At 36.1% G+C, this 14,172-nt stretch overlaps 1 protein-coding gene across 2 annotated transcripts; it reads left to right on the top strand.

Annotated features, from left to right (window-relative positions):
• The first annotated feature begins 8,757 nt into the window (after positions 1-8,757).
• LOC114414500 (zinc finger CCCH domain-containing protein 12-like) lies at positions 8,758-12,517 on the top strand. Of its 2 annotated transcripts, XM_028378793.1 has the most exons (3): positions 8,758-8,896; positions 9,049-10,253; positions 11,956-12,517. In XM_028378793.1, the coding sequence occupies exons 2-3, from the start codon at positions 9,431-9,433 to the stop codon at positions 12,237-12,239; spliced, it is 1,107 nt and encodes a 368-aa protein (XP_028234594.1). In that variant the 5' UTR covers positions 8,758-8,896; positions 9,049-9,430; the 3' UTR covers positions 12,240-12,517. The 2 variants fall into 2 exon arrangements, with proteins under 2 accessions (XP_028234594.1, XP_028234585.1); XM_028378784.1 differs by lacking the exon at positions 8,758-8,896 and having other exon boundaries at positions 8,903-10,253.
• Positions 12,518-14,172: the final 1,655 nt, after the last annotated feature.

The raw sequence follows: 14,172 nt of genomic DNA, 5'->3' as shown, positions 1-14,172 counted from the left end.
AAGAAGCCTTTGTATACGGGGTGCAAGAATTCCTTAACCTTGTTGTCTGCGGTGTTAAGTCTGGTTAATGTGAAGGCCAGATATGGGTGGAGTGACAAAAGTTTCACCTCACTGCTTGAGGTAGTGCACAATCTACTTCCAGAGGACAACACGCTACCTAAAAGTTACTATAAGGCGAAAAATATACTATGTCCCATGGGTATGGAGTATCAGAAGATTCATGCTTGCCCCAATGATTGCATACTCTACAGGCATGAATTCCAAGAAATGTCAAAATTCCCTATGTGTGGGACTTCACGGTACAAAGTGAAGGATGAAGAGGAAAGCAGTTATGATGAAAAGTCAAAGAAGGGCCTGCCAACAAAGGTTTTGTGGTATCTTCCAATCATTCCAAGGTTTAAGCGTCTTTTTGCTAACGAGGACGACGCAAAAGACCTTACATGGCATGCAAATGGAAGGATTTCTTATGGACTGGTCCGTCATCCGGCTGATTGCTCACAGTGGAAGAAGATTGATGGTTTGTATCTAGATTTCGGGAAAGAGGTAAGAAACCTTAGACTTGGACTCGCCAGTGATGGAATGAATCCATATGGCACCTTAAGCATGCAACACAGTTCATGGCCAGTTCTGCTAGTAATTTACAATTTACCTCCTTGGTTGTGCATGAAGCGAAAATACATGATGTTGTCTATGATGATATCGAGCCTAAGACAGCCAGGAAATGACATTGATGTTTATCTAAGTCCGTTGGTTGAAGACATGAGAAAGTTGTGGGACCAGGGGGTTGTAGTGGTTGATGCGTTTCGAAAGGAGACGTTTGAAATGCGTGCAATGCTTTTTTGTACCATTAATGACTTTCCAGCATATGGGAATCTCAGCGGTTACAGTGTTAAGGGTCATCATGCATGCCCCATCTGTGAAGAAAACACAAGCTACATACAACTAAAACATGGAAGAAAAATAGTGTATATTAGGCATCGTCGTTTTCTACCACCCAATCATCCTTACAGACGACTGAAAAAAGCTTTTAATGGAAGTCAAGAGCACAATGTTGCGCCAATACCATTGACTGGTGAACAGGTATATGAGCGGGTTCAACACCTCAATACTGTATTTGGAAGACCCAAAAGAAGGATAAAAGTAACAATTGCATATGGAAGAAGAGGTTCATTTTCTTTGATCTTCCGTACTGATCTGATCTAGACGTTAGACATTGTATTGATGTTATGCATGTGGAGAAAAATGTATGGGATAGTGTCATTGGGACGCTCCTTAACATTCAAGGCAAGACGAAGGATGGCTTGAATACCCGTCAAGATCTAGCTGATATGGGGATTCAATCACAGTTGCATCCAAGGTCTGATGGGAAGAAAATTTACTTGCCCCCAGCTTGCCATACTTTGTCCAAAAAGGAGAAGATAAGTTTTTGTCAGTGTCTTCGTTGGGTGAAGGTTCCACAAGGATACTCTTCAAATATTAAGAGCCTTGTGCAGTTGAAGGAGCTTAAGCTTGTAGGGTTAAAGTCTCACGATTGTCACGTGCTCATGCAACAATTGTTAGCCGTGGCTATACGAGACATCTTGCCAAACAAAGTCAGGTTAGCCATAACTCGCCTGTGCTTTTTCTTCCATGCTATATGTAGCAAAGTCATTGATCCTGTGAAGTTTGATGAGCTGGAAAATGAGGCCGCAATTATACTGTGCCAATTAGAGATGTATTTTCCCCCTGCTTTCTTTGACATCATGATTCACTTGATTGTGCATCTGGTCAGAGAAATCAAATGTTGTGGTCCTGTTTATCTGCGGTGGATGTACCCAGTTGAGTGATACATGAAGATCTTAAAAGGGTATACAAAGAATATATATCATCCATAAGCATATATTGTTGAGAGGTACATTGCAGAAGAAGCCACTGAATTTTGTCCAGAATACATTCAGAAGGCTAAACTTGTTGGCCTTCCTGAGTCTCGGCATGATGACAGAGTGGGTGGTAAGGGTTCAAGAGGACTGCATGTGATCACTCCAAGTGTAGAAGATTTGTTACAAGCTCACTTGTATGTCTTGAACAACAGTAATGAAGTTTTGCCATACATAGTTAAGCATGAAGCTTTAGTCAAACAGAATAATCCAAAAATGTTAAAGAATTGGGTGTTGAAAAAGCATAACAAGACTTTCTGTGATTAGTTTAAAGATACAATATTTGCAGATGAGAATGCTTCAGAAACATTAAGAAAGCTAGCAGATGGGCCTAAAAGAAATGTTATAACCTGACAAGGATACGACATAAACAAGTATTCATTTTACACAAAAGCACAAGATGAGAAAAGTACAATGCAGAACAGTGGGGTCACCCTAAGGGCTAAATCTCAACACTTCGCAAGTGTGAATGACCCCAATCCCTGTGTAGCTTCCATCCCTTACTTTGGGTTCATTGATGAAATTTAGGAGCTTAACTATGTCAAATTCACAGTATGTGTTTTCAAATGTAAATGGGTTGACAGCAACACCGGTGTGTGCACCGATGATATAGGATTTACGTTGGTAGACCTAAAGAAACTTGGTTATCACAATGACCCTTTCATCATGGCAGAGCAAGCTAGACAAGTATTTTACGTGCAAGACCCTTGTGATGAAAGGTGATGCGTGGTTCTCCAGGGCAAAACAATTGGTGTTAATGTTGAAGATGATGATTCATACATGGACACCTATGTTAGTCCTTTGACCGCACAAATCACTCCTAACGTTGTCGGAGAAGAAGAAGCTGATGACGTTCATGCTAATCGTAATGATCATGATGAAGGAGAATTGATTAACATCGTCTAACGTAATTTTCTGCAGAGAGAGAGCTCACGAAAGCAACTAAGTGACAACTACACTTTATTTTGATTGTTTAAAATTATATCTTAAGTTGTTGCAAAATTTATTTATAACTTTGTCTTGTTATTTATGGTTGGTTTACAGAAGACAAAGTGAAATCAGGCATAATTCATCAGTCTTATAATAAAATATGAAAAATTTATTTATAACTTTGTCTTGTTATTTATGGCTAGTTTACTCAAGACGGAGTGAAATCAGGCATAATTCATCCGTCTTATAATAAAATATGAAAAATTTAGTCATTGGTTTTTTCTACTAGATGGCATCCTTAGGACTTCATACAGCTCATGTTTGTCGCCAGTTTCATCATCCACCACCCTTACCTTCTCTGGTTTCTCACGTTTATTGTTGTTAAACCCATATTTATGCTCTCCTCCCTTCATGTCTTGTTTTATCACAACTTTAGCCGAATCTCCTATCTTCAGCACAGTTGAATCTCCTGTCTTATTCTCCAATGGCACACTTTGATGGCCTATATGTCTTTTCTTCATATGTTCTAGTGCTTCAGCTTCAGAATGCATAGACCAATCTGAATTTTCCAGTGATCACCAAAGGCTTCTGCATCAGCATTGACACTCTCCACCCTCTTTGGTTTATGCTTCTGTGCTACATTCCCTGCTTCCTCGTTATAAATCTCAGATTTATTAGAGGTTACACTACAACAATCAGAACCAATCTGTGGTTCTTCCTCGTCTACCAGCTCAATATCTTTCCTTTCAACTTTTGTTTTGTAAATTACAGTGTAGTTTACAAAAGCAAAGGTGAAAGAAAGATATTGAGCTGGTAGAGGAGGAAGAACCAACGATTGGTGCTAATTGTTCTAGTGAAACCTCTAATAAATCTGAGATTTATAAGGAGGAAGCAGCGAATGCAGCACAGAAGCATAAACCAAAGAGGGTGGAGAGTGTCAATGCAGATGCAGAAGCCTTTGGTGATCACTGGAAAATTCAGATTGGTCTATGCATTCTGAAGCTGAACCACTAGAACATATGAAGAAAAGACATACAGGCCATCAAAGTGTGTCATTGAAGAATAAGACAGGAGATTCAACTGTGCTTAAGATAGGAGATTCGGCTAAAGTTGTGATAAAACAAGACATGAAGGGAGGAGAGCATAAATATGGGTTTAACAACAATAAACATGAGAAGCCAGAGAAGGTAAGGGTGGTGGATGATGAAACTGACGACAAACATGAGCTGTTTGAAGTCCTAAGGATGCCATCTAGATGTGTATTTTTCAAGGTCTTCATGTCATTCCTTCATCATTCAACGTTTTCATGTCATTCCTTCCCCGACAGTTTGAAGGACTATTCTGAATGAGTTGTCTACAATTCCAAAAATCTAACAAAAGTTTGGTTGCATTGATCCCACTTTGACATCCTTTAAATCCCATGGAAATGTAGCTTTCAGTGCACACTATGTAGTCTTCACCTGTCTACAATTATTGTTATTTGTGCTACATAGTAATTTTCTTTCATGTCTTAAAACAAATTTAAAGCACAAGTATCACAAGACATCATCAACTTCAATTTATCAGACTTTTCATTTATGACACATTTTCACTACTATTACATCTTATCCTGTTTTGAATCACAATTAAGAACCACAAGTAAATCACTTATGACTTATCCTCTTTTGATTAATTCTTTTTTGAAAGCACACAGAGACACAGAGAGAGAAAGAGACACACACACACCGACAATAATAAAGCATGACCACCCCCGAACCCCACTATTCCAGATGACTTACATAAAGAACTGTTCATGTTGATAATTGTCTGTAATCAAAATTTACATTTTGTATGTTGTTGTATGTTATTGTATAAAGGATCATGGCTTCTCCACCTGCCTCCCCTCCTCCTCCTCCTCCTCCTTCTCTTCCTCCTCCTCCTCCTCCTTCTACTCCTTTGGACGCATTGGCTTCGTTGTCTGCCGTGAAGCAGACACGCAAAGCCTCACGTCTACGATCATTGTCTACTAGACCACCTGGTGCTGAGAGACCAGTGGTCCATGTAGATCCTGCTACCGGCAAGGTCGACGGTCCCCACAGGAAGAAATTAAGAACATATTTGGGGATTGTGGCACGTGATAAGGTGGACGTCACCTACGAGAACTGGAAGGAGGTCCCTACTGCTCAAAAGGACCTGATTTGGGAGGATATTCATGTATTTTCCTTTTCTTATTTTATTTTGTTTAATTAAAAGTCAAAAAATACATTATTGTAACAAATAAACTTTATTTGATGTTGTCAGGCGGAATTTGAAATTCCAAAGGCTTCTGATAGTAGGACGAAAAGGAAGTTACTTCAGACCGTGGGGGAGAGATGGAGGTAGTTTAAATCAGACCTCACAAGGAAGTGGGCCCTTGCAGCCGATCAGAACGGTGTGGAGGACACTGTCTGTGAGAAATACAACATTAGCAAGGAAAAATGGGCCCAGTTATGCTAGACTCGCAGAGACCCTTCTTGGGAGGTATGTTCCTTGCCATTTAAGTTGTTTTCCAAAAAACATTAACTTGTTATACTTCATTCAAGCCATTTGAAACATTATTGCGTTATTTTTCCAAGATGTGCGCAAAAAGGCACAGGCCATCCAGAAGCTGAACACTGCCCCCCCACGTTCTATCTCGTGGGGTTTATGACTATTTGGAGCCGAAGCTCTTGGCTGAGAAGACCAAGAAGAAGCTGGAGGAAGTTGTACAGTAAGGAAGCGTTGATGGTGTCATCAACCCTCCATCCCCGGTTAGACGCCACGTGAAGTGGAAGATGGCCCACACGAAGAAATCAGGGGACATGACGACTGAGGCCGCAAAGGAAATCGCTGCGAAGATCGTAAGTCATTTTCAACTAACCATTAGAATTATATTTCAATATTTTGTGAATGTCATATACAACTGTGTGTATTACATTATTAACTTATTATGATTTATTTCATCATGCAGTATTTTAACGATCCTAGACCATTGGAGCCAGATAGATTAAAGGCATTGCGGATCCAGTGGGCACAGTTTTATCTCTGAGTTAGAGATCAGACCTAGGATTTAGGGACATTATCTTTAGCTTAGTTTACTTTGGTTTAACATTTTTGACATTTCCTATGTAATTTGAACATTGAATTCATTTGTTGATTGTTCTTTATGATAAATGAATTATTCGATGTTTATTATGATTAAAACTGGTTGAAACCAGAATAAAATGTTTATTTGCTGTGAATATTGGGTCTGAAATTGAATTTTACATGTACAATTTTGGGTTATTGTAAAAACAGAAAGTTTATATAAAAAAAGAACTTCAAAACAACATCGGTTATTAACAAAAACCGGTGTTAATATAGTAAACAACATCGATTATTTAGAAAAACCGATGTCAACATAAACCTTAACATCGGTTTTGCAGTAAAACCGATGTTAACGTTTGTATATTAACATCGGTTATTTGTGTATAACCGATGTCAGCATTTGTATTTTAACATCGGTTATCTGTAATTAACCGATGCCAACGCTTGTATATTAACATCGGTTATTTATAAATAACCGATGTTAACATTTGTATATTAACATCGGTTATCTAGACATAACTGATGTTATACACAAAGAACTACACCAAATAAGTGTATGCATCATCAACGTTGACATCGGTTTTCTAGAAAAACCGATGTTAATGGAATATATTAACATCGATTATCGTAGGAAACCGATGTTAATATATTACATTAATATCGGTTTTTCTAGAAAACCGATGTTAATATACAATATTAACATCGGTTTTACTACAAAACAGATGTCAACATTCATCATGCGTACACTTTTTTTGCTGTAATTCATTGTGTTTAACATCGGGTATTTAGAGAACCGATGTTATCATATTTATGTTAACATCAGTTTTGTAAAATCGATGTTAACATTGATATATTCAACATCAGCACTTTCAATATCGGTTTTAGAACCGATGTAGAATGTTCTAAATAATCGATGTTGAAAGTGTATTTTCTAATAGTGATATGCAGGAGCAAGGGCAGTCCCCTTGTCGATCCCAAAAAATATAAAAATATAAAAAGGGAAAATAAATAATATTGAAGTCACGTTTTTGCACACTCGATTAAAGGTTGTCATCCCTTGTGATGGGCATTAGGGGGTGCTGATACCTTCTCCATGCGTAAACAACTCTCGAACCCTTCTTCTCAAAATTCGCAGACCTCTTTTTGGTTTTTCTAACGTTTTCCTCAAATAAAAGTTGATGGCTACTCCGCTCATTGTCACCCTAGGAGACGAACGCTTTGACTCATCTATTTTGCCTTCGTTGTCCCGTCGTAGGGTAGGTTGTGACAATAGAATATCAAAAGTGTAATTCATCCTAAAATCTTAAAGATATAGCTGGATTTTAATTCTTTTGATATTTTTAAGCTTAATGTTTTAAAATTTAGCCACATTGAAAATTGAGAATAAAACCAACAATACCATATTAATAACATATTTGGTTTTATATGTTTTCCAAACCATGAAGAAGAATTTTATCCTTTTCGTGCTCACTCACACATTTGAGAGATAGAACAAAAAGAGAGAAAATTGTGTTTTTTTATTAGGGATTTTGTGATTCTTTCTATATTTCCCGAATTTTTATTTTATTTTTAGTTACTAATAAAATGCATTTAAACGCATTAATCTTGTCAATCCTTAAAAATAATTTTTAATGTTTTAAAAATTTGGTCATATGGAAAATTGATAAAACAAACCATACCATATTAATAACATTTCAAACTAAACTAACAAATTAATATTTATCGATCAAAATAAAAAAAATATCATATTAATAATATATCTGATTGTATATGTTGACCAAACTATGAAGAAGAACTCTATCCTTTGTGTCCCCACTCAGATGTTTGAGAGAACAAAAAAATCATGTGCTTTTAAATTAAGAATTTTGGAATTCTTTATATGTTTTTCATTTTTTATTCAATGTATTTTTTTTAGTTTCTATTAAAATGCACTTAAACTCATTAATCTATTCAATACTTAAATATAATTAAATACCCATAATAGGTTATTTGTCACCTCACCACACACTCACATTTTAGTCAATGTTAAGCATAAATGGAGAGAAATTTAACTATAAAATTAATATCACGTAATTCAAAATATCAAGAAACTAAATGTGCATAATTAAAAATTGGGAGTCACAATCACAAATTTATAGGAGATGAAAAGTAAAAAAAAAAATCTTAAAGATATAGTTAAATTTTAATTTTTTTTAAGACTTTAACGTTAAGGCTTAATATTTTAAAAGTTATTTTTCTTACATTATGAGTGTAATTTTTTTAGTCTTAGAATCAATTACTCTCTTATTCTTTTTAATTGTTGGATTTTTGGAAAAAAATTATTTCTATTTATTTATATTTTTAAAATTTAAGGCTACAATAATTTTTTTTATTAATTATACTCTCACCCACATTAATTATCTAATACATTTTAAATAAATAATTTGAATATTTCGAAATGAAATAGTTATTTATTGGTCAATAATTTGAACATAAATGAAAAGGTATTAGTGAAATGAGAAATAAGTGTATTGAAAAATTCACAAAGATATAATAGAAAAAGCCTAACAATTTTATCAAAATTAAAAAATTAATTAGTTTCCTTCGTTTGTACAACAATAAAAATTAAGAATATAATTCGCAAAGATATAATTTTCTTTCTTTGTATATTTTCTCTAAATCTAAGAATAACTAAAAATCTTTAGAAAAATTAATTGATTAATTGACATACAACAATAAAAATATTACTCCTATTTAATATTTGAAATTAAATGTGCATTAAACGTACCATCAGATATATGCTTAAGAAATATGAATGCACAAACACTAAGCAGGCAATAATGTCAAAGTCACTCGTCAACTCTCAACTCATGTCATCGTTAGAGAGGCAACTATAGCCTTGAGAAGAATAAAATAAAAACAAAAATACAAATAAATACTGTGGTTTCTCAACTTCCTTTCAGTTCACGGGAAATCTAACCAACCAGGTAAGAAAATTTCTGTAATCCTAGATTACATCATTTTGAAAATCGGATCCTCTCTCAACTTTTTCTTTCTCACTTGCAAATATTTAAACTAAATTCTTTCTTGCACGATTTGTGACAGTTTTTGTTTTCATTTTCTTGCACTGTTGCCACAGATCTAGTTTCAATTCGATGCCATAAATTCTCTCTCTATGCCGAGACGATTTGAATCTTCGTTCCAAAATTGTCATTTTTTTACAACCCTATTTCCCTCAATATCCTATCTTCTATCTACCAAAGTATCATCTCGAACAGGATCTATCTGCCATTGTTTCGAACAAGATTGTTTTGAATAAGTTTGCCTTAAACCAGAAAAAAAAAGACTGTCTTCTCTTCTCCAATTCCTCAGCTGTGTTCGGACACTCCTAGGTAGCTGTCGGTTTCCGCGAACCACCCTTTCCTCAAAATTTTCCGAAACCTGCATCTCCGCGGAGGTACAGAACAAAAGACAGAACTCTGAGGTCAAAATCTGGTTAGGGTTTTGCCTCGTTTGCGTCAATGGATTTCGCTCGGGACGGCAACGTGGTGCAAATAATCACCGGCGGTGGAGGCGGAGGCGGAGGCGGAGAGAGCTGGTCCGGCGACCAAGCCGATTGGGCGACGGAGGACGAGTACCGGTTCTGGAACAACAACAACAGCGGTGGGGACTCAGAAACGACGCCGTCGAACTCGAATTACGAGGGGCGGTCGTCGGAGCCGCCGAGCAAAAAGTCGCGGAATTCCTCGCAGGAAGGGAGCTCCTCGAACCGGTCGAAGGCGATCGGGAAGATGTTCTTCAAGACGAAGCTGTGCTGCAAGTTCAGGGCGGGGACCTGCCCTTACATCACCAACTGCAACTTCGCCCACAGCATCGAGGAGCTGCGGCGCCCGCCGCCCAATTGGCAGGAGATCGTGGCGGCCCACGAGGAGGAGAAGGCGGTGATGATCGAGCCGCCGAGGGAGGAGTTTCAGATTCCCACAGTGGGGTCTACCACCTTCTCAGGGGAAATGATGCAGAGGTCCTACAAGGGAAGGCATTGTAAGAAGTTTTACACGGAGGAAGGGTGCCCCTATGGAGATAGTTGCACCTTTCTTCACGATGAGCAATCGAAGAATCGCGAGAGTGTTGCTATAAGTTTGGGCCCTGGTGGTTACGGTGGCGGCGGCGGCGGCGGCGGCGGTGTTGGTGGTGGTGCCAGTGGTGGTAATGGTGGTGCTAATGCTGCTGGGAATGGGCCTAATTCGAAGCCCTCTAATTGGAAAACCAGGATTTGCAATAAGTGGGAGATGACAGGGTATTGCCCCTTTGGCAATAAGTGTCATTTTGCTCATGGTGCCACAGGTACAACCCTGTTTCCTTTCTCTGTTTATAAGATTTTTTGAGTGATAATTGAAGGGATTGTTGTGTTGTTGTATAAAATGCTGATAGAATTGGAACTCAATTAGTTTGGGACTTTGGGTTGTGGCTGTCATTTCTCATTATGGGTGTATTCTTGCAATTTGGATACAAAATCTGTGATTATGACACTTGATGCTAGATTGCTTTATATATATATATATATCATTCAGTGTTGGATATTTTTAGTTAATATGGTCTTTACAGCTTTAATTTCTACTGATTTTATTTTAGGGAGTATGGCATAAGTGCATGACTACATGTATCATTTAATAATTTGATTTCCATGTTTTTTATTAAGCATAACATTGAAGTGTGTTGTGGCAACTTTAGTAATCTTTGCAATGTTTCGACACAGCATGTTTGCATGCCAGAGAAACATGTTTGTGATCAGGGAAATGCATGGTTACTTTTGCCCAATGAAAGGCATAACAAACAACTCAAAATCTACAGCAAGAGAAGAACTTTTAAGTTTGATGTGTGGAAATCTGGATTTCTCTTTTTTTCCATGTATCCTTCATTAACTGCGAGTTTCCTTATTTTAGATTACTGCGTGACTTTCTCTTCGCCTCGTATGCTTCAATATCCAAGGTTTCTTTTCTATTAGAAAACTGAGTCTTGAGAGATGAGAAAAGCATAGGTTTTTAAGTAGCAGGTTCAAAATGCATAACTGGCACAACTTACATCCTTGTAGCTCTCAGAAAGATATAATGTTGTAGATAAAGTGGAAACAATAAGTCTTACACAGATGCAATTTCTGGTAATTGCTGTGTTCACAGTGGAAGCACACTAAAGGAAAGGAAACTTTGCAAAACGATACATGTGCTAACATTTTGTCCTTAAGATACTTACAAACGAAGCAAGGCCTAAATGAGAAGAAGCTGATTCATGTAACTACTCAAGCATTGGGTTCTCTCCTATTAAAACAATAGTACTACCCTCAAAATACAATATGATAGCGCAGTACAACGCATAGTTCAAAAACCTGAAATTCAACAATGAATTATATTGGACAACCTATTTTCCACCTCAATCAACATATATTGGGACCATACATATTGTATTAAAATGCATTTTTAGCTTCCATTTGATTGTGTTGCTTTCTGATTTTAAATAAAACAAATGGCATGATATAAAAATTTGGAAGCAAAGGCGAAGATTATAAACTAGAGAAATTTCATGGTCCTCTCACTCAGAAATTTAAGGGTTTTACTACTTTTCTTGAGAAACTCTCCCCTCTCTCCCTGGTTCCAAAAGACAACTGGTTCCAAAATCCTTATATTTCTTTGGGTACCATTAGCAACTCTCTTACAATTAACCTTTTAGTAATTTAGTAAATATTGTTAGGAATGTTTCATGGAGAATGCAGAAATGTGTGGGAAATATACACTTAATCATGTGACACTTATTGTCACTTGTAAATGTTCATCCCCAACAGGCGAAAGTCTGCCTGGGAATGCTTGTAATACCAGTTTTACCTTCCAGTGGATCTATGATTGGCCTTACGTATTACTTTTGACTATTTAAGAACATTTTCTGATGTTGCACATATCAGCATTTTATTGGCTTGAATATTTTATCTGTCAGATATGTACCTAATAACTAGTAAGCCGTTTTCATACACATCTAACTTTCATATTGACCACAGAATTGCACAGATATGGAGGCGGGCTTATGGAGGGAGAAAATAGAGATGCTGCTTCTGCAGTTGCTGGTGACACAAATAAGGGAGTGCCTTCAAAAGCTTCTGCCGATAATGTGGTTGCAGCAGTTACTCTTGTCGCTCATTCTGATGTGTATCATATTGGAGTCCCTTCACAAAGGCCTTCTTCCATGGTGATTCAGAGGCCAGGACAGAGAGCACATCAGAAGTGGAAAGGTCCAGATAAAATCAGTAGGATATATGGTGATTGGATTGATGACATCGAATAGAGTTTTAATCCCATTCATGGAAACGACTGATGAGGGCTTATGTACTATCAAAACGCAATATTTTTCATTCACATGTTAATTTTTCTTAAGATCCTTAACTTCCAACGGGAATAGCATTTTAGATCGTTTCATTGATAACTGTTTTGTAGGTTTATGCTTGGTGGTGTATTCACCTTCCTTAATACGTTGATTCTCTGGTGTCTAAATGTAGCAACATCTTCCCTTGTATTTGCATCCGATAGTATCCCATAATTTTTATTTTAGCAAGAACTTATTCATTAGGATTGTTTTGCTACCGCGTAGGATCTGGTTGTCCTGATGCAATGAAAACCCCTTTACGATTTTCTGAAATGATCTCACACTAAATAGTTTTCTGGATTGGACTCACTCAAATTTTTACTAGTTCAAACCATTTCCGGTCTCCTGATTGTCAGCATATTTGTCTGAAAAATGGTCATATACTTCATATATATATATATATATATATAGTTATTCATTCACTCTTTATAATTGTATAAGTTTTATCATTTAGTTTTTAAATTTAAAATTATCTATTTTAGTTTTTACACATCATTTTTAATCTAAATTCTTATACATACCATTTTTATTCCTTTTAATTCTTACCTACCATTTAAGCTCAAAAGGGACTAAAAGAGAAGAAAAAAAATTGTATGTATAAGGATAAAATGAAATGATTTTTTTAAGTACATGTACTACATGGATTGACTGACTAATTAAACCAAAAAACAATAATGGATATTAATTAATACGACGTTTGCCGTAGACAAGTGTATAATTCATTTTCCCATTGGTTGGACTTGAGTTGGGTAATCTAAATAACTAGAAAGAGTACTAAATAATGGTGTCTTTGGATTCGCATAGTCCTTTTATGTAACAGTACATGTCACGGCCTTTTTGAAATACTATAATTATATTTAATGGAGTTACTATTGGCACTATTATAATTGCTAATGCCGATACTATGTGAGTGTCTTTTAACTTTATTATGAAATTATCCTTTTGATGGAAATGTTTCCATTGCCTAAATTGGGGTAAAAAAACAAAGCACACGAAAACATGATTCTGTTGCCTAATGGCACTAATGTGTGAGTGTGTAATGAAATTGTGGTTTCATTGTTTTTTTTTCACCCCACATACGTAATAAACACAATTTTGTTTCATAAATCGTGTTTCTGTCGTTTTTTTTTCACCATCCATTAGGCAACGAAGACAATTCCGTTTTAGACTTGTATATTTATGGAACGGAATTGTGTTTCCGTTGGTTATATTTTTTCCATGAACAATTTTTACAAATTTTTGTCAATATGATCATAGTTATTGATGCCTAAAATAGGGGTACACGAGAGAAAATGTATCTTATGTGGTAGTAATATAAGACCTAAGTTTGGATATTGAACTCAAAGGACCAATCATGTTCCCAAATAATCAATTTTATAAATAAGTAATTGAGAAAAGAAATTAAAATAAAGATAAGATTGATGGTCAATTATCTAATGCAAGATTAAATCTAAATGAGCAAAATAAGTGTAAAAGATAAGATGAGATGAATATCTAGGGATTATGAATTCATAGTACCAATATCCTTCAATGTTAATTCTAACAAGATTCTTTCAATTGTCAACTATCGGTATCCCAATATCAATCACTAGTCATTGATCGTGATCTAATTAAACAATACTCAATTGATCCTTGACATATTTAATTTAGGCCAAATGATTAAGTTCGAAGACGAGGGTGCTTAATTAGTTTCCCAATTGTTCACCACATATTACCCAACCAGTTTGTTCATTTAGTTTAGTGTAAAATATTCCTTTCCTAGATTTACTAATTACATATTGATGGTCACTACTATGAAATCAATTAAATATTAGAATCACCTTTTCCAAATAAGAGTTAAAAGGCAAGGAAGAAA

The sequence above is a fragment of the Glycine soja genome, chromosome 1 (genome assembly GCF_004193775.1).
Source record: "Glycine soja cultivar W05 chromosome 1, ASM419377v2, whole genome shotgun sequence".
NCBI lineage: Eukaryota > Viridiplantae > Streptophyta > Magnoliopsida > Fabales > Fabaceae > Glycine > Glycine soja.
Note: the sequence above shows the minus strand (reverse complement) of the source record. Positions and strands in the feature narration are given on the sequence as shown.